Genomic DNA, 27,610 nt, shown 5'->3' with positions numbered 1-27,610 from the left:
AGGTAGGGATGCCAAGTCTCGCGCCAGCCGTACGAGCCCAGGTACAGCATCTCCCTTCTCCGCGCCTTGTCTGTGCCAGCGTGCCGGGCCTATCGCCACCTTCCTATTGTGGGCGGTCAGGGTGTGGATGGGAAGGTGGCTAGGACCTTTATGGCGCTGGCCAGACAGAGAGGAGCCATGATGATGTGTTTCCCTAGGTCTCTGAGCTTCTCTGAGCACAGTGTGCAGGGACTATGTACCTTGGCACTAAGTCTGGGACCAGCACGTCCCCAAGGACCACACAGGCTAGCGGGCAGGACGATACGACTGCCAGCACTCCAAACCCCAAACCCTGCCTATAAGGGCCGGACCCCCAGCCTGCAGCACATCACACCCTTACCTCAGTCCCTTCCATGCTCACTCCTGTCCAAGCCACACCGGCCTCCACTCGGTAGCTCAGATGCGCTGAGCCCCCTCACACCACGGAGCCTGCAACTAACTGAATGCTGTTCCCTCTGCCCGGAATGCTCTTCCAGCTCTTCCCCCGGCCGTCATCTCAACTGCTAGGTTTCTGCCTCGTTGTCGCCAGCTCAGAGAGCCCTCCCCTGAACCTCTCTCGTTATTCTTGCCCAGCTCCCAGTTCTCCAACAATCTGGGCTTAATCTCAGCAGTGCCACTTAAGAGCCACGTAACCCCAGGCAGACGACTCGACACTTTCTCACTGTGTCTCCACACAGCAGCCTGGGTTCATCACAGAGTACTCAGTACCTGCCACGTGCTAATCCCTGTGGAGGCAACAACTGCAATCAGCACAGTATCCTGAGGAGACGCCGTTAATTCTGGGAGCAGGCAGGATGCAGACTGGAAGGGGAAACAATGGCTGAGCTGGGTGTTGAAGGATGAAGAAGAGCCCTCCAGACTCCGACCGCTAAGGGTGTCTGTCCGTGGCTGAGACCAGGGCTCGCGTGGGGCTCCTGGACAGGCTCAGACTAAGTGTCTGAGTCTTGCCTCTTCTTCCAGGAAGCCTTCCGGGCACAACAGCGCCCTTCTGAGCTTTCATAGTCACTCATCCGTTCAGTAGCTTCTGCCCTCATACCATACGATAGTCATGTCATTTTATTCCTGCGGGTCTCCCCTCTTCACCACACAGCGGGGTCCTCCAGGCAGACAGGCCCCTGCCTTTCACTGTCAGGACCAACCTCAAGATGGTACACAAGCCCTTCACCAAAGCCCTGAACCCCAGGATGTCAAGGCTGGGAACCTCAGAGAACAACCAGAGATGGGGAGCCATGGGGTGAAGAAAGGATTCTAATCCAGGGGTGGCCAAGCATTGTGCCTAAAACCTCCTCATACCCTGAACTAGACCCTCAGTGAGCCTGGGGGGCTGGCTGGGCTGGGGAAGAGAACCTCCAGCTGTCCTCAGGTTCAAGGTAAAGCAGTGGGATCACTGCCAGGGCTTGGGAGCAGCGTGTAGGTTGGTGGACACACAAGCATGTGCGCAGATACCCGTGGCTCTTTCTGATCTGCCACCACCCTGTTGGCAACACTACCAGGGTGCAGGGCTCCTCAGGGGAGCTGGGATAAACAGCCCCATCACCTTCCCCAGAGTAAATAAAGTTCCCGGGAGGTGACCTTGACCAGGCTAGAACGCAGGCTGAGCAGAGGTTCCCAGTTTCCCACTAGGGCTCCAGCGGATCCCTGCCAGACCAGGAGCGCGGGACTCAGTCCCCAGTACAGTCTGACACCTCGGATGGGGAAGGAGAGGGTCTCCACTCAGAGAGGCAAGGACTGAGACAGGACAGGAGGACCTTCCCGGCACCACCCGACAGGCAAGCAGCGTTCCTCCCTCACACCCTGCTCCCCAAGCTGGGCAGCAGGCTCACCGCCTCATTCATTCATTCATCCACACGTTTCGAGAGCTCGCTGGGTACCCAGTGGCAGGTAAGAGCCAGAACCACCTAACTCCAAAACGCCCGTGTCTGTAGTGTCACAGGATACTGACAAGGGCCCCCAAAGCCTGTGAGGCAAAGCTTACGGGTTATCTGAGGCCTCCCTTCTGTTCCCAGTCAACCTGGCTTTCTTTGTCCCCAGTGGGTTTTTTGATTTGCTTGCTTTTCATTAAAAACAGCTTTGGGGGGCGCCTGGGGGGCGCAGTCGGTTAAGCGTCTGACTTCAGCCAGGTCACGATCTCGCGGTCCGTGAGTTCGAGCCCCGCGTCGGGCTCTGGGCTGACGGCTCAGAGCCTGGAGCCTGTTTCCGATTCTGTGTCTCCCTCTCTCTCTGCCCCTCGCCCGTTCATGCTCTGTCTCTCTCTGTCCCAAAAATAAATAAACGTTGAAAAAAAATTAAAAAAAAAAAAAAAACAGCTTTGGTAACAACCCAGAAAATCATCCCAAACTGTCCTATATTTCCCAGGGAACTAAGAGAATTCAGGAAAAAACAGATCTGCATGCAGGAGATGGTCCATAGGTGGCAATCAAGGCTTGAGTGTGCTCAGCCGGCACGAGGTCCCCCATGCCACCTCATGAGCCCAATTCCACCCCCATACTTACCTCCACTCCCTGGCTCAGGAGAGCGGGCAGGAGAGTATTGGGGAAGCAAAAGGCTGCCTGGGCTCAGACTCGGAATGTGTGGGCTGGAATCTCACTCTGGGCTTTTGCTGGGCTGAGCCTCGGGCTCCCTAAGAGCTCAGATTCTGGAGCCAGATTGCCTGAGTTCAAATCCCAGCTCTGCCACCTCCTGCCAGTGTGATCCTGAGCCTGGGCAAGTCCTCAACCCCTCTGAGCCTCAGTTTCCTCATCTGGGATATGGGGATGATACCTGTACCTACCTCGCAGGAAACGGAATGAATTAATATATACAAAGCATTTGGTATCGTGCCCAGGTGTGGCCAGCACTATGTACAGATTTGCTACTATGATACTGTTATCTCTGTAAAACGGTGATGATGATACATCCCTTCTCCACTGCCTTCTCCCCAGTTACTGATGGGGATCAATGGGAAAAAAGTCATGCAGCGCCCAAGACATAGCCTCGCCTGGAAAACGCTCTCTGCCCCGTGCTCAGGAGATGGGACCTTGCTTCTCAGATCCCACCCTTGGCCTCACTGAGAAGCTGCCTGTGCCCATTCATTCATTAGGCATTGTCTGAGACCCTGACCGCGCTCAGCCCTCCGCCGGGCACACCAAGAGCAGCCTCATGGAACTCACTGGCTGGTGGGAGAGATGGGCACTAACACAAAGGCTCCCTGTGCCCTGAGAAATCTAGGAAGGCTTTCTAGAGGAGACAGCATCTAAGCTGAGATCTGAGGGCCCAGAAGGAATCTTCCAGGGGGCAGAAAGAAGCTGGGGGCCACCCGAGCACAAAGCACAGTATGGACCACAGCACAGAGAGGAGAACAGACGTGGTCAACTGAGGCAGTGGCAAGCAGTTCAGTATGGCCACCACGCTGAATGCACAGGGGTGGGGAAGGAAGGATGAGGGGGGAGAGGCAGCAGAAGCAGAGTACCAAGAGCCTTTGGTAGCAGGTAAGGAATGTGAACGTTGTACTGAAGGCAGCCGGCGGAGCAGGTGGGGAATAATCACGTGTCCCTGTTAGAAGCATCCCTCCAGGGGAGGGCGGTGGGAGGGGCCGGCTGTGGAACCGGGGAAGCAGGGAGAAGGCGTCCTGGGGGGTGAGGGTGCCGAGGTCTGAGGTGAGCGGCCGTCATGCAGACGGAGGGAGGGGATAAGTAAGAGATGTATTCACCCCTGCCCCTTTCACAAAAGGCATTCCTGAAAACATCCTCAGAGGATACCCACTCTATGCTCAGCACAACCCCTGCCAGTCATTTCACCAGATCAAAGGATCCCGCCAGGCGGTGATGATGAACACTTGGGTCTGTCCCATGCCTCAGTATCTAATCTCAGCTCCAAAGTCCTCGTTAAGACATTCCAGGGAAACGTGGTCTTGCCAGGACACCTTGCAGAACGCCTTTCCAACAGCCCACGCCTGGTCCTAAGCTTGCTCTCTGAAAGAGGTTATTGTCCCTGAGAATCCCGGGCTTGGTCCTGCCACACCCTCGCCCACTCACACACCCCCTCCCCAGCCCTGTAACATGTCTCAGAGTCAAGGCCTTCGAGCCCTGAACTCCAGCGCGACACACAGCCACGGAGCTCAGATGTGCAGCAGACACACGCACAGGACTCCGCTGGGAGAAACCCACACCCCCAGAATAGAATTCCAGACGCAGACAGCGTCCAGCGCAGACACAGCCAGCCCTCGGGGGAGCTAACGGCCCCTGGGGCTGGTTTGGGGATTGTTGCTTCTAATAAACCAGCCCAGGAGTTCTGCCATTCCTCCTTCAAAGAGAGCTGGAAAGTGGTCCGTGGAAAATGAGAGAGAAGCCATAGAACTTCTGACTTAAACTGGAAACTTCGATCTTCTCTCGGGACCACCCCCACCCCCGCAACCTCCAGGCCCCTCTCCTTTGCCTCCAATCAGCCCCCAGCCCACCGCCCTCCATACCCTTCGCAGGTGATTTCCGACATTCTGGATCATTGCGGCGAGACCCCACCAGCTGGTCACACCGTTGGTCGCACCCTCTGAGAGAGACACTGGTAACCTGAGCAACAGCCAGGCTCTGGCTCCAAATGAAGCCTGTCGGCCTCTCCTCCTGCTCCTCCTCCGGAGCTCCCGCCCCTCCTGAGCCCAGCTGTTATCATTGAGTCCTGCCCGTCCTCACACTGCCCTCTCCCCCCCTCCTCCCAGAGCACCCCCTCCCAAGGCTCCTGTGCCCGCCTGGTGGAGAGGAAGGAGACAGGCTGCCAACTGGGCCCCAGCCATGTCAGGGGGCCCTGTGCCCGCCCACTGGGCACCTAGCCGGACTTGCACTTCGCTTCCAGCCACAGCCAGACTTGCTCGCTTCCGGCCCACTTCCAGCCCCTGACATCCTTCTCAGGGGGTCTCTCTGCTCCAGGGTCCTTCCTAGGGGGCCGGAGTTCCCACCTTCCCGTCCCCAGCCAGTTAGCCTGGCCAAATGGTCACCAGGTTTCCATCTGTCCACAAGGGTCAGGCTGGAAGGTGGCAGGAGGCCAGGGAACTGCCAGCAGCCTCCCAGAGAGACACCAGCCCCACCTGCTAGGACTCTTCACCCTTGGGAGTGCTGCCCCCAAGTGCAGCCCAGTGCAGCTACTGGCCAGGGACAGGGCACACCCCCTCGTTTCCTTACAATGAGCAATGTGACTTTTCTTAAAGTGGCATCTGCTAAATCTCACCTCATTAGCTTCACAGGCTTCAGCCCCCCTGGGCACCCGCCCCGGGGCCCTCCGTAGCCACTGCCAACTTACAGACCACCCAGATTTTCCCTTCTCCCTCTCACTTCTGCAAGAGGCTTAACGAGGAGGCCTTGACGCTGACATTGGACTTTTCACGACGGGGCCATAAAATAAAGTCCTCGGTGGTTAAGAGAAGAAGGTACGCGAGAGCCAGGCAGAGGAGCTGGGATGGACGGATGGATCGGGAGTAATAATGAGCACCTCACAATAACCAAGCACCGACTGTGCGCCAGGCCTGGTGCCGGTCCTCATTCCAACCCCACCGGAAGGTCCCTTGGGGAGGGTAGGTGACACGCCCCAGGTGGCACGGCTATTGAGTACAAAGCCACGTTGGAACGCAGGTCAGCCGGATCTGAGGCCTCTGCCCTTCACTGCCTCTAGCTCATTCCCCACACACCTAGTGATATCTCCACCGCCCCCCCGCCCCCGCCCCCGGGCCTAAGACACCTGGGTTCTGGGCCTGGTTCTCTCACTAATGTGCCGTGTGACTGCCAACAAGTTCCCTCCTGTCTCTGGGCCTCCCTGCTCTAGGAGTCAAGGGCTTTAATGTCCACCCCTGTGAGCTCAAGGCTTCCCCTGAAATAACAGACCCAGCAGTCCAGTGTCACCAAGTGAGAAATTAAAGTCACACCTTAAAAGACAGCAAGATGGTCCAAGGAGGGCACGGAGGGCTGGGGCAATCTAGGAGGCTTCCTGGAGGAGGTGGTGCTCTCTGGCCTGAAGACTGAATGGGTTTGGATAGGCTGAGAAGAGGGATGAGATAGAAGGCCTAACAGGAACAGAACAGGATGCAGTAATAGACAGTAAGGATTCTCATCTTGCAGGAGAAAAAAAAAAAAAAAAAAAAAGCTGGGAATCTGTCGAGGAGGACCTTGAATGCCAGGCAACAGGGCTGGGGCTTCAAGAAGCTCTGAGAATGAAGAACATGTTCCACATGCTAAAAGCCACATGAAGTGAACAGGATAGGAATCATGAGACCTCCCTCGACTGGTAAGAAAAACAGCCCAGAGAAGGGAAAGCTCATCTCACTGGATCCAGGCAGGCGGCCAGGGCAATTCAGGGCCCCGCTGTGCAGATGAGGGAATGGAAACCCGGAGAGGTTCTGATCCCCAGCCTGCCCCCTCCCCAGCAGTGCATAATGTCCCAGACTCACTGGACTCAGTCTGGTCCCCCCACCTTACAGAGGGATACAATGAAGCCAGGGATGAAAAGTGAGCTACCCAAAGTCTGTGTGAGAAGTTGTCTAGAATCACCACCCCTGACCCCTGACCACCCCACCCCACAGCAAGGCACAAAATACAAGAGACTTCAGTAAGACTTATGAGAGGCACTCCAGCAAGGTTGCATCAGTATACTGTCAGGAACAAGCAACAGAGAACCAGAGCTCTCTGCAGAGAAAGAGAAAGGTCTCTCTCCTCTCTGCTCCTTATTATGGAACTGACTCGTGTCTCTCTGGCAGTTCTGTCGGGTCCGTTACTTCAATGAATATTTCCATAGGGATCTGCCTCCCCTTCCCAACTCACTCGGGAGCCCCCTCAGGGCTGACACCATATCTTACTCATCTCTGTGCCCTCTCCCATCAGCCCCCAGACCAGGGCCCTAAACATAGGAAACATGCCACGTGCCTAGATGAATCACAGTCCTGGAAAAGTGGATACAGAAGAGGTCTTAAGTGATAGTGAGGTCGGTGGTCCCCAAACTTCAGCCTGCAGCAGAATCATGTGAAGGGCTTTTTAAAATTCCGACTGCGGAGCACCCGGGTGGCTCAGTTGGTTAAGCGTCCAACTTGGGCTCAGGTCGTGATCTCAGGGTCAGTGAGTTCGAGCCCCACGTCGGGCTCTGTGCTGACAGCTCAGAGCCTGGAGCCTGCTTCGGATTCTGGGTCTCCATGTCTCTCTGCCCCTCCCCTGCTCATTCGCTAGTGCACACTCTCTCTCTCTAAAATAAACATTAAAAAAATTTTTTTAAATAAAATTCAGATTGCTGGGCCACATCTCCTGTAAAGCTCCAGGAGAGCCCAAGAATTTGCATTTCTTTATTTTATTATTGTGCTTAATGTTTATTTTTGAGAGAGAGAGAGAGAGAGAGAGAGAACAAGCAGGGGAGGGGCAGAGAGAGGGAGACACAGAACCGGAAGAGGGTCCAGGCTCCACGCTGTCAGCACAGAGCCTGGCACAGGGCTCGAACTCACGAACGGTGAGATCATGACCTGAGCCGAAGTCAGATGCTTGACCAACTGAGCCACCCAGCCGCCCCGAATTTGCATTTCTAATAAGATCCCAAGTGATACTGATGCTACTGGTCCAGGGACCATACTTTGAGAGCCAGTGAGCTGGGCCAGCCCTCCCATTTTCCAGCTGGGGTGGATGAGACCCAGAGATTGTGGGACAGCTCTTGACTGTACATCACTCTTATCATCACTGCCATCGTCATAGCTCTCCTCACACACCCTGGGCAAGCACGTCATAGAGGTTACCACCTTCAGGACTCATCCTAGGAGGAAGGTACTATGATTATCATTCTCCTACAGAGGAAAACCGGAGGCAAAGCGTCATTTGTCCCAAGGCATGCACTTGATAAGAGTAGCCTAAGGATCTGAACTCTGATCTAAGTCTAGAGCCCACAAGTGTAACCACCACTCCACACAACCGCCTACAGCTTATGCTGACCAAGAACTTCTCTAGAGGTTCTCAAATCTTGCAGGCTCATTTCTGGTGTGGAATGAGCTTGCGGTGCCCATGGCCCAAAGGCATGGTCCTTAAGTGTGCCTCTGGGGACTCCCGTGTCTAGGGAAAGCCTGCTTTTCAAGCCCCAGGAACCCTGAGTATTTTCCGCCACAAACACTTCTTTTCCCACGTGACATCCTTCATCTGGCCCCACAGATGGGGCCTTCCTGGCTAGAAGACAAATGTCTGCATTAATTCTTCAGCTGTACCACCCCACTCGGTGACAAAACACAGTGGAGTCACCTCCATTTATATACCACAGTGTTACTGGGTTGTCACTTTCTGGCACGGATCTGTCTCTCCCATGAGACTGGGAACTCACATGGACAGGGAGTTGATCTGAGTCACCTGAGTCCTCAGCACAGGGTCTGTCCAGAACAAGAGTTTAGTACTGATAGGAAGGAAGGAAGGAAGGAAGGAAGGAAGGAAGGAAGGAAGGAAGGAAGGAAGGAAGAAGGAAGGAAGGAGGGAAGGAGGGAGGGAGGGAGGGAGGGAGGGAGGGAGGAAGGAAGGAAGGAAGGAAGGAAGGGGGGAGGGAGGAAGTCAGTCAGGAAGTGGTATAGGGTCAAAGGAGGGAATGAATGAATGAATACATAAACAAACTCCCAGGAATTCCCTCTTCTGCCTTTCCAGATAGGACCACAGACTCTCTGGGGACCTCTGACATCATCCACTCCAACTCCCACTTTCAGAACTGCCCTAGCTGAACCCCTCCATGGGCTAGAACCTAGAGCTCTCTCCTGCTCCAAACACACATCTACTACCCCAGGCTCCACTTACCTACATCCAAGATTGAAGGGCTCACTCCGTCTAAGACTGCTGAACAATCAAAGAACTCTAATAGCCACAAGGATCTTGCTAGTTCCCCATGATCGTGGCTCTGGGTCACCCAGACCGCGGCTGCCCTCCTGGCCTGACAGAGGGAAGAGAGATGGGAGCACATGTCCTGTCCTCTACCGGGCCCTGGCCTCCCCATCCAGACTTATTTCTTCTAATAGTCTCAAGCCATGAAAAGAGCTCCCAACTGTCCCCTCACACACCTGGGGTTTCCTTTGTTCCTGCTGTTCCCTGATGCCCTCTGATAGCTCTACATCCCAACCCTGGGCCCCATCAAGCCTGGCTCAGATGGCACCACCTCCAGGAAATCTTCTGAGCTCCTCCTAAGTGAAAATTCCATCCTCCTTCTCAGTCCCCTCTCCACACACACAAACACACACGCACACACTTCACAGCGCTTTATCTCTCATACTGCTTTTTCTCTTAAGTTGGGCTGATTTGTGCTAATTTCTCCTTCTTGACCTTGAATGGCTGACATCAGGGATGGAGTTGATTCATCAGAGTATCCTGCCCCCACCAAACACTCAGGGCCTCGAACATAGTAGATGCTCAGTATAAGTGTCCCAAGAATGAAGGAATAATTGAATGTGAAAGAACAAGGGAATGTGTGAGTGAATGAATGGGAATAAACACACGTGTACATGAATGATCAAATGAATGAATGAATGAATGAATGAATGAATGAATGAAAGAATGGATGCGTGCAGGAATGTCATTCTCTCCTATTCTCCAGTCTAAAGACTCCAGTTCCTTCTGGGGGCCCCTTCGGCTTGTCATGGCAGAATAAAGGAAGTTTTGAGATAAACAGAAGGGGGACAGGAGGAAGGAACAAAGCAAGGAGGCGGTGATACAGGAAGTAGAGGTGACATCAACATTCCTCCAAGGCCAGGGCCCTTCAGAACTACAGCCCTCTGTGGAGAAACTAGGCAAAGAAAGCAGTGGGAAGCCAGTCAACAGTGCAGAGGAGAGAAGACACAGGTAGTAGAGATGGGCGGGAGGGGGGCGGGGAGGGGGGTTGCCAACAAGCCATGGAGGCCAGATTAGGGATGCACGAACAGAGTCCTGAACCTGTCCAGCCAATCCTAAACTCCATCCTGACCAGTGGGCTCAAACATGCCCTTCCTGCCCCACTCTCAGCACCTCCATCTGCTGGGGCCAGAACGAACTCCTGGGCCCAGCCAGCCTCACACTGGACCCTTGTGCAGAGGTTACTCACAACAAGGGCTAGGGCTCCCCCACCCACCCCAGATCTAAGTGAGTCAGCATCGGCTGCACCCTCTGGAGTGTGAGTCCACAGGCCCTTCCCAGGGCCAGCCTCCCCCATCCTGGTGAGAGGCCCGCCCAGCTCAGCTCAAATCCCAGGACGCTTCTTCATGCCTCAGCCTGCCCAAGCAAGAGTGTATCAGGCACCAAAAGGCTTGTCTGGAGCCCAGTCCTGGGGTAGAGGCAGATCTGCCTAGAGAGTGTGCTGGGGCTGAGGAGCAGCCAGCAGCAGGGGGATCCTAGGGAGTGCAGTCTTTCCCAGGCAGGAGGCAGGGGAGGGGCGCGGCGGGGTCTTACCCAAGTGGTGGGACCCTCTAGACCCAACTGCTTGCAGGGCGGAGGCGGGGGGAGCCTGCTGGGAACTTCGGGGGAAGCAGCTCCGCGGGGAGAGGCTCAGAACCGGGCATGCGAGGTCCCAAAGCGGAGCCTGATGGGGGAGGCTAGGAGAGGCTGCGGGAGGCACAGGAAGCAGCGGGTAAAAGACCGGCGGGCGGGGGCGCCTGGGCGAGTTCCCGACGACTCTGGTCCCCTCCCCTCCCCGGTACGGGTGGGGCGGCCCCGGGCTGCAGCGGCAGCAGCGATCGCAGAGGGCCAGGGCACTGAGCCGGCGCCAGACACCCCGCCCCGCCAGGCGTCAGTCCCGGGGCGCCGGGCAGAAGCGGAAACGTGGGCGCCGGACCTGGCAGTGTCCACGTGGAGCAGGACAGGCGCCAGGGCGCAAAAGCCGCTGCCTGTTCTTGCTAAGTCAGCCCCTCAGAGTCCAGAAACGTAATACCTGCTGTTCGGTCACACCTTTACTGAGCACCTACTATGTGCCAAACACTGAGCTGGGTGCTGGGACCCAGCTTCTCTGAGCCAGACACACTGTTTTGCCCTAATGAGTATTGATAGAAAAAAATCTAAATGGACAGTTCAGAAAAGAACAAAGAAAATGAATGCCATCCATGATCGCTCCGCTCAGAGAGAATCATAGTATTTTAAGGCATGTGCTTCCAACCAGACTAGAGCTGAAAAATGTGGACCTGCCAACCAGGGAGGTGGAGACCCCCCTCCCCCCTCTCCCAGTGCATCTGCATATGTTATGTTATAGAGTGTAATATGATGTGACATGAAATATATGATATGGCCATGGGCATAAGTTGCTGCCTGGAAAAGTCTCCATCGGTTTTCACGTTTGCGATACACGCTCATCAGGACCTGACAGAGGATGGTGGTGCTTCCTGAAAGACACCAGATCTTGGGAGGAGGAGTCTGGCAATGGAAGTGGCTTCCACACCAGGATGGGAGGGGTGGAGAGTCAATCATGGCGGACACCTCACAGAGGCTGGTACTTGAACTCCTCCCGTCCCTGCCCCTCCCTGGAGAAAAGAACAGTGTGCAACAAAGAGAGGTATCATCCTGCCACCCCTGGGGCCCACGCAACTCTCCTGTGGGGACCTCTGACCATGACACAAGATGGGGCATTTTCTCAATTACTTTGCTTTGGCCATGTTCTCAGAGCCCCCTAAGGGTGCAAGAGTCGCATGGCTGGATTGCTGGGCAACCCACGCATGGGGCTTGGCATGTGCGACATGGTCACACGGACAAGTGACATGGGCCTATCTCTGGCTCCGCTAGCAACATTAATGCAGGAAACTCAGCTCGGCTGGTGTCAGCAACAGCAAATAACATCTGAGATCGCTTTTTGAGTGCACTGAGACACATGTGGGGACACCCAGAAACATAAAGGACAGGGGACTTTACAGGGAAGGAGAATTCCCACACTGGCAGGATGGATCTGGGCTGGCATAAACCATGGTTTGATTTTAATGTGACACTCTTTATAATCAAATGGTGAATGCCATAGATATTCAGGTTATCTAAAAAAAAAAAAGTGACCAGGGGCACCTGGGTGGCTCAGTCGGTTGAGCATCCGACTTCAGCTCAGGTCATGATCTCATGGTTTGTGGGTTCAAGCCCTGCATCAGGCTCTGTGCTGACAGCTCAGAGCCTGGATCCTGCTTCAGATTCTGTCTCTGTCTCTCTCTGCCCCTCCCCTGCTTAAGCACTGTCTCTCTCTCTCTCTCTCAAATATAAACAAACATTTTAAAAATTTTTTAAATAAATAAAAATAATAAAAATTTAAAAGTGACCATATTGGACATATTGTTTTGTAATCTGCTTTTTTTCTCTCTCAACAATTATCGTAAATATCTGTCCATAATTTTCATTGCTACATACTATTTCTCTTTATGGGTCTACTTGAATTTATTTCTTTTTGCCTTATAGCTTGATTGAGATATCATTACATACAATAAACTGCACATATTTAAAGGGTATAATTTGACAAGTTTTGACATACATATTATGTATACATACATATATATATATATATATATATATATATATATATACACACATATATATCCACAAAAGCATCACAACAGAGGTAATGAACATATTGTCACCACCAAAACTTCCTATAGCCCTTTGTAATCCCTCCCTTCTGCCCCACACTGCCCCCTCCCCCACATCCCAGGCAAACAATAATCTGCCTCTGTCACTCTTGATTAGGCTGCATTTCTAGAAGGCTATATAAATGGAATCATACAGTATGCATTCTTTTTTTGTCTGGCCTCATTCACTCAGCATAATTATTTTGCAATTCATATGTATGTTGCACACGCCAATAATTTGTCCCTTTTTATTGCTGAGTAGAATGCCATTTTATGGTTATAGCGCAATTTGGTTATTCATTCACTTATTGACAGACTTTGGATTGTTTCTATTTGCTGGCTGTTATACAAATAAAGCTAGTATGAGCATTCATATTCAAATCCATGTGTGGACATATGCTGTCATTTCTCTTAGGTAAATACCTAGGAGTGGAATACCTAGGCGTGGTCAAGTCATATGATGGGTGTACGTTTAACATTTTTTAAGCTGCCAACGTTTTTCCACAATGGTGGTATCATTCCACATTCCCACGAGTGGCATGCGAGAGTCCCAACTCCTCCTCATGCTCACAGCACTTGGTCAGCGAGTTTAACCTTAATCATTTCCGTGGATTCACAGTGCTTCATCATGGTGGGCTCCATTTATATTTTCCTGTCCGTTAATGTTGTTAAGCATCTTTTTGTATACTGACTTACTGATCTGGGTATCTTCCTTGGTAAAATGTCTATTCAAATCTTTCCCCATTAAAAAAAATTGGGTTGATTGTCTTATTATTGAATTGTAATAGTTCTTTAATACCCAAAGGAATTCAAAACAGGCTCTCCAAGATATATTTGTACAACCTATGTTCACGGGAGTACTGTTCACAATAGGCAAAAGGTAAGAACAACACAAATGTCCATCGACCGATGAATGAATAAGCAAAATGTGGTACACACATACAATGGAATACATTCAGCCTTAAAAAGGAAGGAAATTCTGACACATGCTAGAACACAGATGAACCTTGAGGCATTATGCTAAGTGTAATAAGTCAATCACGAAAAGGCAAATACTGTATGAGTCCACTATGTGAGATAACTAGAGTAATCAATAGAAACAAGGCAGAATGGCAGTTGCCAGGGGCACCTGGGTGGTTCAGTTGGTTAAGCATCCAACTTCGGCTCAAGTCATAATCTCACGGTTCATGGGTTCGAGCCCCACGTTGGACTCTGTGCTGACAGAGCCCAGAGCCTGCTTCAGGTTCTGTGTCTCCCTCTCTCTCTGCCTCCCCCCCCATTCTCTCTCTCTCTCTCTCTCTCTCAAAAATAAATAAACATAAAAAAAATTAAGAAAAAAAAGAATGGCAGTTGCTAGGGCCTGGGGCAGAAGGAAATGAGCAGTTGTTTAATGGATGTAGCCTCAGTTTGGCAAGAAAAAAAAAGTTCTGGAGATTGGTTGAACAGCAATATGGATATACTTAACACTACTTAACTGTACATCTAAAATTAGTTAAGATGGTAAATTTTATGTTATGTATATTTTACCACAATTAAATTTTTTTTTTTCTTTTTTTTATTTAGTGAACTCTACCTGCAACATGGGGCTCAAACTCATGACATTCTGAGATCAAGAGTCACATGCTCCATCGACTGAGCCAGCCAGGTGCCCTACAATTTAAAATTTTTTTAAATATAAGTTTATACATAGGTAGACACGAGTCCTCCGTTGCATATATGTTTTGCAGATATTTTCTCCAAATCTGGGACTCATCTTTTCATTTTTGTAAGGTCTCTTGAAGAACAAAGATTTTTAATTATGATGAAGTCTAATTCATCAATTTTTTTACTTTATACCATAGACTTTTTGTGTTCTACTGAAGAAATCTTTGCCAAGAGTTGCCTGGGTGGCTCAGTCGCTTAAGCATCCACTCTTGATTCCGGCTCAGGTCATGATCTCACAGTCATGAGGTCAACTCCTGCGTCAGCCTGCTTAAGATTCTCTCCCTCTCTGTCCCTTCCCCCTGCCTCTCTCTCCCTTTAAAAAAAAAAAAAAAAATAGCCAACTCCAAAGTCACTAGCATTTTCTTTTATGCTTTCTCCTAGACGTTTTATGGTTTTAGCTTTTACATTAAAAAAAAAATTTTTTTTTGTAGTTTATTTATTTTGAGACACAGAAAGAACGAGCAGTGGAGGGGCAGAGAGAGAGGGAGAGAAAGAGAATCACAAGAGTCTGACTCCGGGCTTGAACCCAAGAACCAACAATGAAATCATGACCTGAGCTAAAATCAAGAATTGGACAATTAACAGACTGAGCCACTCGGGTGCCCCAAGCTTTTACATTTCGACTATGATCTATTCCAAGTTAATTTTCATATTTGGTCTGAGGTAAAGATAGAGGTTCTTTTTTTTTTTTTTTTCCGACATGTGTCTATCCAGTTGTTCCAGCACCATTTTTTTTTTTAAGTTTATTTATTTTTGACAGAGAGAGAGAGAGAAAGAGAATGAATGGCGGAGGGGCAGAGAGAGGTAGACACAGAATCCAAAGCAGGCTCCAGGCTCCGAGCTGTCAGCACAGAGCCCGATGCGGGGCTCAAACTCACGGACTGCGAGATCATGACCTGAGCCGAAGTCAGACGCTCAACCGACTGAGCCACCCAGGCGCCCCCCGGCACCATTTGTTAAAAAGATTATAATTCTACCCACTGAATTGCCTTAGCACCTTTGTCAAGTCAATTGACTATATGTGTGGAGGCCTATCTTTGGACTCTCTACTTTGTTCTGTTGATCTGCATGTCTGTCTTTAGATCAATACCACATTTTCCCAACTACTCTCACATAGAAGTCTTGTAACCAAATCACATAAGTCCTACTGATTTGTTCGTTTTCAAAATAGTTTGGCTATTCTGAGTCCTTTGCATTTGCATTTAAATTTTGAAATCTGCTTGTCCATTTCTAAAAATAAAGTAAAGTAAAGCTTGCCCAGATTTTGATAGGGATGGTGTCATATCCATCAATTTGGAAAGAATTGACATTAATAATATTGAGTCTTTTGATCCATGAACATGGTATATGTCTCCATCTATTTAGGTTTTCATTAATTTCTCTCTGCAATATTTTGTAGTTTTCAGCTACAAGTCTTACACATCTTCTGTCAAATTTATTACTAAGTATTTCATATATTCATACTAATATAAATGTACTTTAAATTTTCAGGGGCTGCTGGCTGACTCAGTTGGTTGGAGCATGCGATTCTTGATCTCAGGGGGTCATGAGTTTGAGCCTCACATTGAAGGTAGAGATTAGTTAAAAGTAAATAAAAAGTTGGGGCACCTGTGTGGCTCAGTCAGTTGAGCGTCCAACTCTTGATTTCGGATCAGGACACGATCTCATGGTTTCTGAGTTTGAGCCCCAAGTCAGGTCCTGCACTGATAGTGCAGAGCCTGCTTGGGATCTTCTCTCTTCCTCTCTCTCTGCCCCTCCCCTGTTCACAACCTCTATCTCTCTCTCTTTCAAAAATAAATAAATTAACTTAAAAATAAATAAATAAAATTTTCTATTTCAATAAGAATGTTGCCGGTATGTAGAAATCAATTACTTTTTAAATATTAAGCATCTGATCCGAAACTCAGTAAACTCACTTCCAGTGGCATTTTGTAGGTTCTTTAAAATTTTCTGGGGCATCTGCCTGGCTCAGTTGGTAAAGCATGTGACTCTTGATCTCAGGGTTGTGAATTCGAGCCCCACACCGGTGTGAAGATTGCTCAAAAAGAAAATTTAAAAAAATTTTTTTCTTGACAGACGATTATGTTGTTTGCAAGTAAAGACCGCTTTTCTTTTTATTTTCAACCTCTATGCCTTTTATTTCTTTGTCTTGCCTAATCGCCCTTACTAGAAACTCCCAGCACAATTTTAAATACAAATGGTAAGATCCTGACATCCTCTCCTTGCTCTTGATCTTAGGGAGAAGGCACCCAATTTTCACCATTAAGTATAACTTTAGGACATTAGTTTTTTTTATAAAAGCCCTTTACCAGGTTGAAGAAGTTCTCTTCTATTTCTAGTTTGCTACAAGTTTTTCTCAGGAATGGATGTTGGTTCTTGTCAAATGTTTTTTGGGTTTTTTTTAATTTTTTTTTTTTAACATTTATTTATTTTTGAGACAGAGAGAGACAGAGCATGAACAGGGGAGGGTCAGAGAGAGGGAGACACAGAATCTGAAACAGGCTCCAGGCTCTGAGCTGTCAGCACAGAGCCCGACACGGGGCTCGAACTCACAGCCCTCACGGACCGCGAGATCATGACCTGAGCTGAAGTCGGCCGTTTAACCAACTGAGCCACCCAGGCGCTCCTGTCAAATGTTTTTTCTGCATCTATTGAGATGATAAAATGGTTTATCTTTTTAAACTTATCAATATGGTGAATTACACTGATTACTTTTCAAATGTTAAGCAAATTCTTCATCCCTAGGATAACATGCATTGCATAAATGATGTACTTTACTTTTTATATATTGTGGGTTTTGATTTGTTAAAATTTTGTTAAGCAGGTCATCTAGCCAGCTCAGTTGGTGGCATGTATGACTCTTGATTTCGGGGTTGTGAGTTCAAACTCCATATTTGATGTGGAGATTACTTTAAAAAGTAAATCTTTTTTTTTAATGTTTATTTATTTTTGAGAGAGAGGGAGGGAGGGGAGGGGCAGAGAGAAGGGAATGGAAGATTCAAAGCAGGCTCTGTGCTGACAGCAGAAAGCCTGATGTGGGGCTCGAACTCACAAACCGTGAGATCATGACCTGAGCTAAAGTCGGACACTCAACCAACTAAGCCACCCAGGAGCCCCAAGAAATTAAATCTTTAGAAAACAAATGCATACATACATACATACATCTTTGTTAAGAATTTTTGCACCTCAGGGCATCTGGGTGGCTCAGTTAGTTGAGCGTCCAACTTCAAGTGATGATCTCAGAGTTCGTGGGTTTGAGCCCCACATCAGGCTCTGTGCTGACAACTCAGAGTCTGAAGCCTGCTTCAGATTCTGTGTCTCTTTCTCTCTCCCTCTGCCCCTTCCTCGCTTGTGCTGTCTCTGTCTCTCAAAAATAAATAACTGTTAAAAATTTTTTTTAAGGATTTTTGCATCTCTATTCATTATATTGTTCTATAGATAATATATGTTCAGGGTAATGCTGGGTTTGAAGAATGAGTTGGGAAGTGTTCTCTTTTCTTTAATTTCTGGAAGAGTTTATAAATTAATATTACCTCTTCCTTAAATGTTTGGTAGAATTTGACAACAAAGTCATCAATATGTTACCTTTGTGGGAGGCTTTTTTTTTAATGTTTATTTATTTTTGAGAGAGACAGAGACAGAGCATGAGTGAGGGAGGGGCACAGAGAGAGGGAGACACAGAATCCGAAGCAGGCTCCAGGCTCTGAGCTGTCAGCACAGAGCCTGACACAGGGCTCAAACCCATGAACTGTGATGATGACCTGAGCCAAAGTTGGAGGCTTAAGTGGATTGAGCCACCCACATGCCCTGAGAGGCTTTTTAACTACACATAAAATTTATTTAATAGATATAGAGTTATTTAACTTAACTATTCCTTCTCAACTGAACTTGATACTTTTATCTTTCTCCATTTCATCAAAAAATTTAATTTATTGGATGAAGTTATTCATAATATTCCCTTATTATCTAGTTAATATCTGTTAGATCTGTAGTGATCCCTCTATCATTTCTGAGGTTGGTAATTTAGATCTTCTTTTTCCTGATCAGGCTGTCTAGAGGTTCATCAATTCATTAATCTTCTCAAAGAACCCTATTTTTGTTTCATTTGCTTTTCCTACTGTTTTTCTGTTTTCAATTTATTTTTCTTTAATGTTTACTTATTTATTTTGAGAGAGAGAGAGAGTGAACAGTTGAGGGGCTCAGAGAGAAGACAGAGAATCCCAAGCAGGCTCTTTGCTGTCAGCACAGAGTCTGATGAGGGGCTCAAACTCACTGTGAGATCATGACCTGAGCTGAAACCAAAAGTCAGATGCTTAACCAACTGAGTCACCCAAGTGTCCCCCTTTTCTTTTCTTTTCTTTTCTTTTCTTTTCTTTTCCTTTCTTTTCTCTTTTTTTCTTTTTAATTTTTGCTGTGCCAACATTCCCTCTTTTTTTTTTTACAAAGTTTATTTATTAATTTTGAGAGAGAGAAAGAGAGAGGGAGTGAGTGAGAGAGAGAATGAGGAGGGGAGGGGAAGAGGGAGAGGGAGAGAGAGAATCCCAAGAAGGCTTTGCACTCTCAGTGTAGAGCCTGATGTGGGACTCCATCTCACGACCGTGAGATCATGACCTGAGCCAAAATCAAGAGTCCAACACTTAAGCAATTAAGCCGCCCAAGCGCCCCCTCTCTGTTTTCTATTTATTAATTTCTCCCCTTCTGATTATTATATCCTATCTTCTGCCTACTTGGATTCAGTTTGCTTTCACTTTCTGGTTTCATGACAGTGGAAGTTCAGGTAATTTATTTCCTTTTTTCTAATATAAGTGTTTAATGCTATAAATTTCCCTCAAGTAGTGCTTTAGCTGCATCCCCCAAACTTCCATATTGTGTTTTCATTTCATTAAGATCAAGATCATTTCTAATCTCTCTTGTGGTTTCTTTTAGACCTATATTTTATTTAGAAGTGCATATTTTTGTCCTAAAATGTGTGGAAATTTTCCAGATATCTTTCTGTTGTCAATTTATGATTTAACTCTATGTGATCAGAACACTTTTAAATATATTGATACTTATTTTATTGCACTAGATATAGTCTTCTGTAGTATTTCATTTGCACTTGGAAAGAATACATATTCTGCTGTTGTTGGGTAGAGTATTCTATAAACATCAGATTAAGTTCGTTGAGTGTTGTTCAAATCTTCTATATTCTTACTGACTTTTTGTCTAGGTGTTTTATCAAATATGTTGAATGTGTTGAAATATTTTACTATAATTATATATTTGTACATTTCTTTTTGTGGTTCTATTAGGTTTTGCTTCATGTATTTTGATACCCTGTTTCTAAATGCATAACCACTTAGAACAGTTATGACTGATTAGTGAATTGACCCTTTATCATTATGTAATGACCGTCTTTATTCCTGGTAATATTCTTACTCTTATATCTATTTTCTTTTTAATTTTTTATAATTTTATTTGAGAGAGAGAGAGTGAGTGGGGTAGAGTGACAGGGGTGAGAGAGAGAGAGAGAGAGAGAGAGAGAGAGAGAGATTCTTAAGCAGGCTCCACGTTCAGCACAGAGCCCAATGTGGGGCTCAATCCCACAACTCTGGGATTGTGACCTGAGCCAAAATCAAGAGTCAGATGCTCAACCGACAGACCCACCCAGGCACCCTGTGATCTACTTTCTTCTGAGTACTGTTAGCATAATATATCTTTGTATATCCTTTTACTTTTAACATATTTGTGTTTTCATATCTAAAGTATATGCTTTATAATCTTATAAATAGTATATATTTGGCTCTTGTTTTTTTAAATCCAATCTTACAATTTCTTCCCTTTAATTGGAGTATTTAGGCTACTTACACATAACGTGATTATTGGTATGCTTAGGTTAAGTCTACCATGTTGCTGGGCTTTTTTGTCTCACCTACTCTTTGTTCCCCTTTTCCTCTTTTTCTGCCTTCTTTTGAATTATTTGAGCATTTGTTATTTTTTATGTTTATTTAAAAAAAATTTTTTATGTTTATTTCTTTTTGAGAGAGAGACACAGTGTGAGCGGGGGAAGAGCAAAGAGAGAGGGAGACAGAGAATCTGAAACAGGCTCCACACTGTCAGCGCAAAGCCTGCATGGGGCCTGAACCCACAAACAGTGAGATCATGACCTGAGCTGAAGTCAGACACTCAACCGACTGAGCCACCCAGGTGCCCCTTGAGCATTTATTATGATTTCATTCATACAGTAGCATGGCTAGCAATAAATTAACCATACATAGAAATGACTGAGAACCACATAAATCTATCCCACTAAACCCACACTCAACGGATTTCCAACACAACTTTCCTTCAGTTACCTCACAGAAGCCCGCAGCCATTCCAACATCACCCAACACAAGCAAAAGTATTACCATGAGGAATTCAAAGTGGAAAGAGGCAGCAGCCTCAACGGATTGTAGTTAAAATAACTTGTGTTTTCAAATTTTGCACACACGATCATGTAAGCACATTGCATTGGAAGGATTAGTTGAAGCATCTGCCCTCCTGCAGTAGACTGTGTACAACCTATGAACAGTGTAAGACTGATGTGCCTTGGCCCTTGCAACACGACATCATATCCAATAAACGTTTGTTAAATGGCTGTGTAAGCAAGTGAAATGAGCCCTAGACTGAAAGTCACAGAACCTGTGTTTGAATCCAACTCTGCCACTAAGCCCTAGGACCTTGAGCATGTTACTTACTTTCCTTGATCTTCAGTTTCATTTGTTTGTAAATGCCCTTTTTAAAACGTCATTGTATTTTAATGATTTTTTTTAACCTAAGGAATCTATCCATCCATATGGTTTGAAAATTAAACAGTACTGGGGCGCCTGGGTGGCTCAGTTGGTTGGGCGTCCGACTTCGGCCCAGGTCGTGATCTCACGTCCGTGAGTTCGAGCCCCGCGTCGTGCTCTGTGTTGACAGCTCAGAGCCTGGAGCCTGTTTCAGATTCTGTGTCTCCCTCTCTCTCTGACCCTCCCGCATTCATGCTCTGTCTCTCTCTGTCTCAAAAATAAATAAACGTTAAGAAAAAAAAAATTTTTTTTTTAAAAAGAAAATTAAACAGTACTGAAAGGTTTATAATGAAAGGCAATTGTACTCTACCCCTCTCCTCCTAACCATCAGTCCTGCTCCCAAGAGGCAACCACTTTTTCTTTTACCTATTTCTCCTAGTTACCTATGATTTTATAAATAATGTGCTTATACAGCAATTTCTCACTTTATCAGTTTTAAACATTATCCAATGGTGTCTTTCCATGACAAGTGATGGATTAACATATACCACTGCCATAATTCTTCTCTCTCCCTACCCCAAGAGAATTCTATCTGTGGTGACCTTTGTAAAGTCAAGTAATACACATAGCACTTTTCTGTTGTTCCATAATCTATAGACAGTACGGCTTGATATCCCACTGTGTAAAATGAGGACATTAGGGCCTTTCCTTTCCCGGTCAGCTCTCTTCTCCCTCTTCTACCTCTCAGCTTCCCTGTATGCATTTTTTAATTGTCAAGGTTGTTCACATTAAATTCTGTCCTGTGACCATAATTAAATCTTCAAAGCTTTGACTACAGGTTGATTCTAATATATAGTGTCTACATTATTATCAGCTAGGGGAATATGAGTTTTTCAGAGCCAATTGGGTACTATTACATTTCCTTTCTTAGAGAGCTGTTTGTTTTTCCTAGAGTTTGTAATTATTTTTGTTTTCTAATTACTTCTTATAATATTTTCCTTAATTTATTGTCACTCAGCTCTGGACAGGTTCACCTCTCTGTGCTCTTCATACACTTGTGGTTATCTCTATCACTCCTCAATCATATCATATGGTTTACTGATTTCATTTTTTTTCTTCATAGAGCCCTCTGTTCTCCGATTCCAATTTGCTCTAGTTGTTCTTTGGGTTACTGGTACTAGTGCTGTTCTCCACCCAGATGTGATAGTAGAATTGCAAATGCCTGACCCCTTTGAAGTTAGGTCATGTGACTTGCTTTGGCCAAGTTACATCTTTTCTTTTAGTTGGAAGCTCTAAGAGTCAGTGCATGGTTTACCTCTTTCCTTTATCTCCTCCATGGTGATGTGCAGCATTCAATACTGGAATTCAATACTGCAGCATTCAGTCCTGGAATGAGAACATGGAGTAGAGTCCCTAGCTGGCCTCTGATGGACACATTGGCGTGAGTGAGAAATAAAGCGTTGTTGGGTTAAACCACTGAGACGATGGGAATATTTGTTACCTCTTCATAATCTAGCCTTTCCCAACTGACATGGAGATTACCAGAAGTGGAATGCTATTGTAACACAACCCAAAATATGTGGCATTGACTTAGCATTGGAACAGGGAGGGGCAAATAAATTATTATCAGAGTCTGTGATGAAACACTTAGTGAAACTACGTCCCGCAGTAAGTAGGAGGGGAGCTCATGGGTCTAATAAACTTGTAGCTCAATGAAAGAGGTTGGAAATAGAACATTAGCAGTGTGTATTGATTGCTGTTAGCTATATTTGGCAAGGTACTCCAAGAAAGATATGCTTTAAGAAAATAATTAGCTGGTTTACAAGTAAGAATGAAATGGAACAGAAAGAGTCGAGACAGGGACTTTCAAGATTGCTTCTCAGTCCCAATCTATAAAAGATGAAACTGAGAAGAATTTTGAGTGGAAAGTCTAAGTGAAAACAGAAAAATTGCCATCACCCCCTTATTAAAACCCCTAGGTACATTGGGGTGCCTGGGTGGCTCAGTCAATTAAGCGTCCGACTCTGGCTCAGGTCGTGATCTCGCGGTTTGTGAGTTTGAGCCCCGCGTCGGGCTCTGTGCTGACAGCTCGGAGCCTGGAGCCTGCTTCGGATTCTGTGTCCCCCTCTCTCTCCGCCCCACCCCTGCTTGTGCTCTGTCTCTCTCTGTCTCTCAAAAATAAATAAATGTAAAAAAAAAAAACAACAACAAAAAACCCTAAGTACACTATGGTGTCAGTATCACAGTAAAGGTCCAGTTAAAGGCATGGCACCCAGTAAATCTTTCCATCGGACAAAATAGCTCAGAAAAGGTAACTAGAGATGGGGCTCTCCCACTGTATCTGGTCTAGTTAGGAAAACAGAAGCCACCCCAAGAGTCTCAAGATTTAATTCAGGGTATTAGTGTTATATAGTGTTGGAAGGCTGAAATAACAAAATGATAGTAATTGCCAAAGCAGCTACTATCTTCAGGGCTGGAGAATAACAGGAAGAGGTACGGTTAGCAGAACTAAGGTTTGAGAAACCCCACCTGGCTGCTACTCAGACTGCCAGCGGGGGACCACGGGCTGGTGTGCGGACATCTGAGAGGGACACCAAGCCTCTGGTGATGGGACCAGTCTTCACTAAGAGGCATGGCTGGCTGGTACTGAAACTTTTGAGGGGTCTTGCATGATGTGCCTGGGGCTGGGAGAGCCAAAAGAAGCTGAAAGCCGAAGCTACCGCTGTTCTTTGCTCTTGGAAAGACGCTAGTCAGTGCTGAAATTAGAAAGAAAGTCCTGTTTCCCCTTCTGCCACCTTTTCATCTCCTGCCAATTCTCCCACTGGAAAAACCTACCAGGAAGCCATCAGGCAAGGACACCTGGAAAGTTATGTTTGCTGAGTTCCAGTCAACACAAACCAAAATATACAAGGGTATACTTGGAGCCGAGAGACAACAGAAAAACAACCAGCACATGCAACAAAGCACGCTGGCCCCAGATACCCACATTTCAAAAGAGGAGCTATGGGAATGAGAAAACAAAGAAGCATAGCAAATCTAAGAATATCTAGAAAAGAGCTCTGGGTGTGGCTTAATGGCTATGGAACTGACCAGAAACAAACAGATAAGAAGCCAGCTAAGCTTGCGAGAGAGTTCTAGTCTCAGAAGAACTGCCAGCTTGGGCCAAGAGACTGTAACAATGAAGTGATAAAATCGCCCTTGGGTCTCTAGCCATCTGTGGGCAGAAAGTTGACTGAGAAAATGACCCAATCCCCAATCCAGGTATATTTCCCAACGGTATCTTCAGATGTGGCCAAGGAAGATCATGAGAAAGGAACATCCTCAGAGACAGCCCTGCAGAGGAGTCTCAGAGAACAATGCATAAGGGAGATGTCCCCAGGAAGTAGAACCTGAGCCTCCCCAAAGATTATTTTCCACCTCTGTGGAAGGGGGCCCTAAAAATGTCTGCCTGCTGGAATTTCAGAACTGCTAACAGTCACTGTCCACTGTTGTATATCTCTCATCACTTCCCTTTCTGAACAAGAGCGTTAATTATAATTACTATGTATGGGTTCCACAACTTATGTTGGGAGTAGGGGATTAGCAGGTATCATACGTTCATTTCTCTGGTTTCATTTCCCTAGGTTAAGATAAGCCACATCACGGGGCGCCTGGGTGGCGCAGTCGGTTAAGCGTCCGACTTCAGCCAGGTCACGATCTCGCGGTCCGTGAGTTCGAGCCCCGCGTCGGGCTCTGGGCTGATGGCTCAGAGCCTGGAGCCTGTTTCCGATTCTGTGTCTCCCTCTCTCTCTGCCCCTCCCCCGTTCATGCTCTGTCTCTCTCTATCCCAAAAATAAATAAACGTTGAAAAAAAAAAATTAAAAAAAAAAAAAGATAAGCCACATCTGGACCTGACTTAGAGACCTCTGTGCACCACCCAGAAACCCTGGGCCTTAACTCGATGCTGCAGTTGAAAGGCATTTATGGGTTAGCTCTCCTCAGGGAGGAGAGGCTGTGGCTCCACACTTGTCAGTGCTTGGTATTGTCAGGGTTTGGGATTTGGGCCATTCTAAAAGATGTGTAATGACATCTCGTTGTTTTCATTTCATTTCCCTTATGACGCGTGCCTTAGAGTATCTTTTCATATGCTTCTTTGCTCAGAGAGGTTAAGTACTTTGCCTGAAGTCACACAGCTAAGAAACTAACAGCTGGCATTCAAACCCAGGACGTCTGACTCAAAGCTATGGAGGAAATCTCTATAATGTGTAACCTCCAAAGAGGTAACTCCTCTTTGGGTCCTCAAAGACTCCTGGGCAAGGCACTTGGCCTTGGTCCTCCTGCTCTAGGGCAAGGCGCTTGGCCCCTCGGGGTTCCTGTTTGTTCCTTGGCAAAATGGGTAGAACAAGGATTACTGCCCCACCTACCTGTCGGACTGTTGGGAGAGTCAGCTGAAGCCATGGATGGGAAGGAGGCTCTAAGCTGCAAAGTGAGGCCGCAGGGGTAGCAGAGGAGGCCGGGGAGCTGGGCCACCTCTCCCACCTCCACTGCCAGCTTCCTGGAGCAGCCTCTTCCCAGGAGTTGGGGAACACCCAGGCTAAGCTTGGGAGAGGCTGTCCTTCCTGAGCCCTGTGTCCAGGTGTGGCCACAGAATCAGACATGGCCCAGTGGGGAAAGGTCCACATCTGGTGGGTTCCCCTAGAACAAACAAGGAATGACCAGAGGTGAAAGTGCTGTGACAGAGCTGGGCGTGTGGGGTGGAATAATCACAGACAGGCGCCTAGTCCAGCTTGGGGAGCCAGGGAAAGCTTCCTGGTGGAGGCGCCCACGGGCTCTCCTTGCTTACACCGCCCCGGCCTGGGCCCCTCCCCTAAGCCACCATCTCTGGGTTCCCTCAAAGCCTCCTCCACTTCCCCTTCGGAGCAGCCACGCCAGCTTCTGAAGGGGCGCGTTCACGCGGCCCGGAGCCCTCACCGCCTTGCCTGGCTCTCGGCGCAGAGTCCTCCCCGGGGCCGCGGCGTCAGGCCCCGCCCCTCACTTCCTGGCCCCGCCCCCGCACTCCTTCCGCCCCAACCTCGCGGGCAGGCGGCCTCGAGCTCACCAACTCTTTTCTCCTCCCCACCTCAGGATCCGTTGCACCCTCCCCTTCCTCCTGGGAGGGCTCCTTGTCATCTCTTGCGCCCTGCCTTAAAGGACACCTAATCAGAGACACATTTTCTGAGGACCCCCTCTAAAGAAGGTCTCTCCTGGACTCTTCTCTCAGTCCCTAGTTGATTTCTTTCATAGCTCTTATTATAACTTCCAATTGTTTTATTTGTCTATTTGTTTTTTTCTCTCCTCTCCCTCCTATCTCCTCCCACTATAAATGCGTCGTGACGGCAGGGATCGTGCAGGCCTATTCTCAGCAGCCTCCATACTGCCTAGCCACAGCAGGCACTCAATAAATATGTTTTGGATGAATGAATGAATTCATAAAAGAATAAGTGGATGAACTGGATCTTAAAGGATCTAGAGCTGTGCCGTCCGATATAACAGTCACTAGCCACATGTGGCTATTGAAACAAATAAAAGTAAATAAATTTGGGGCGCCTAGGTGGCTCAGTCGGTTAAGCATCCGACTTCGGCTCAGGTCATGATCACACCGTTCTGGAGTTCAAGTCCCGTGTGGGGCTGGTGCTGACAATTCAGAGCCTGGAGACTGCTCTCTCTCTGCCACTCCCCCACTTGTGTGCCCAATCTCTCTCTCTCTCTCTCTCTCTCTCTCTCTCTCTCTCTCTCTCTCAAAAATAAACTTTTAAAAAACATTAAAAAACAATTAAAACGAAGTAAATAAATTTAAAATCCAGTTCCTCCGCTGCACTAGTCACATTTCAAGCATTCACTATCTACATGTGGCTAGTGGCTACCCTATGGGACAGCACAGGACATTTCCATCATTTCAGAAAGTTCTATTGGACCGTGCTGCTCTCGATGACCTTAAAGGCAGAGAAGGTGGACAAAGGCATTTGGAACAGAGTGCAAGGATGTATTACATACATACACTACAGTTGTGAGAGAGCACGGTGATGTTGTGCTCTGGAATAAAAAAGGGGGGGCACATCACCCCCTCTTTACACAGCCCTGTTTGTTGTTAGAAAGTTTGGTGTAAGGTAAGGAAGAATGTCAGAGATGGCAGAGTCCTAAGAGACCAGCTGCTCCCAACCATCTCCCTTAGAAGCAGAGACTGCTGCCCGGAGGGGAAAAGAGACGTACCCAAGGTCACAGAGAAGGTCGCACGAATGGGACCAGAACCCAGACCCCCTGATTCCCAGTGCGTTAGGCCGTTAGGTGGTTTCCCTCTATCAGGTTCATGGGCACCTCTTCCCTCCTTCCCAGGCCCTCTTCCCCCACAGCCTGGCTGTGGGGCATGTGGAACCCCCCCAGGCAGGTCCTCAGCACTCACACTGGCCATTTTATTTACTCCCTAAAGCACCCTCCCCCCCCAACGTCTGACCCCTAGAAATTTTAGACATCCCAAGGAGAATAGCTGCTTATAACCATTTGCTAATTACACGTATGGATGTCAATTAATTCATTTAGCTAATTAGCCACTCGATGAGCACCACGCACCAAAGAACTGTAA

General features: G+C 47.6%; 1 protein-coding gene across 6 annotated transcripts in view; it reads right to left on the bottom strand.

The window, feature by feature from the left end:
• Nucleotides 1–25,852, bottom strand: part of ACOT11 (acyl-CoA thioesterase 11) — a 64,442-nt gene extending 38,590 nt beyond the window's left edge. Inside the window, exons 1-2 of one of the 6 annotated variants that reach the window (XM_040470353.1) lie at nt 25,416–25,852; nt 22,328–22,398 (exon numbers count right to left, since the gene is read on the bottom strand). In XM_040470353.1, coding sequence (XP_040326287.1) covers nt 22,328–22,364 — 37 coding nt within the window. In that variant the 5' untranslated portion in view covers nt 22,365–22,398; nt 25,416–25,852. Of the gene's footprint in view, nt 1–4,486; nt 4,654–10,418; nt 10,709–22,327; nt 22,399–25,415 lie in introns of those variants that run through there. The other 5 variants (XM_040470354.1, XM_040470356.1, XM_040470355.1 and 2 more) reach the window with 5 other exon arrangements.
• Nucleotides 25,853–27,610: the final 1,758 nt, after the last annotated feature.

This window comes from Herpailurus yagouaroundi, unplaced genomic scaffold, assembly GCF_014898765.1.
Source record: "Herpailurus yagouaroundi ecotype Mexico unplaced genomic scaffold, PumYag 77, whole genome shotgun sequence".
In the NCBI taxonomy this organism is placed as follows: Eukaryota; Metazoa; Chordata; class Mammalia; order Carnivora; family Felidae; genus Herpailurus; species Herpailurus yagouaroundi.
This window is presented reverse-complemented; position numbering and strand designations above follow the sequence as displayed.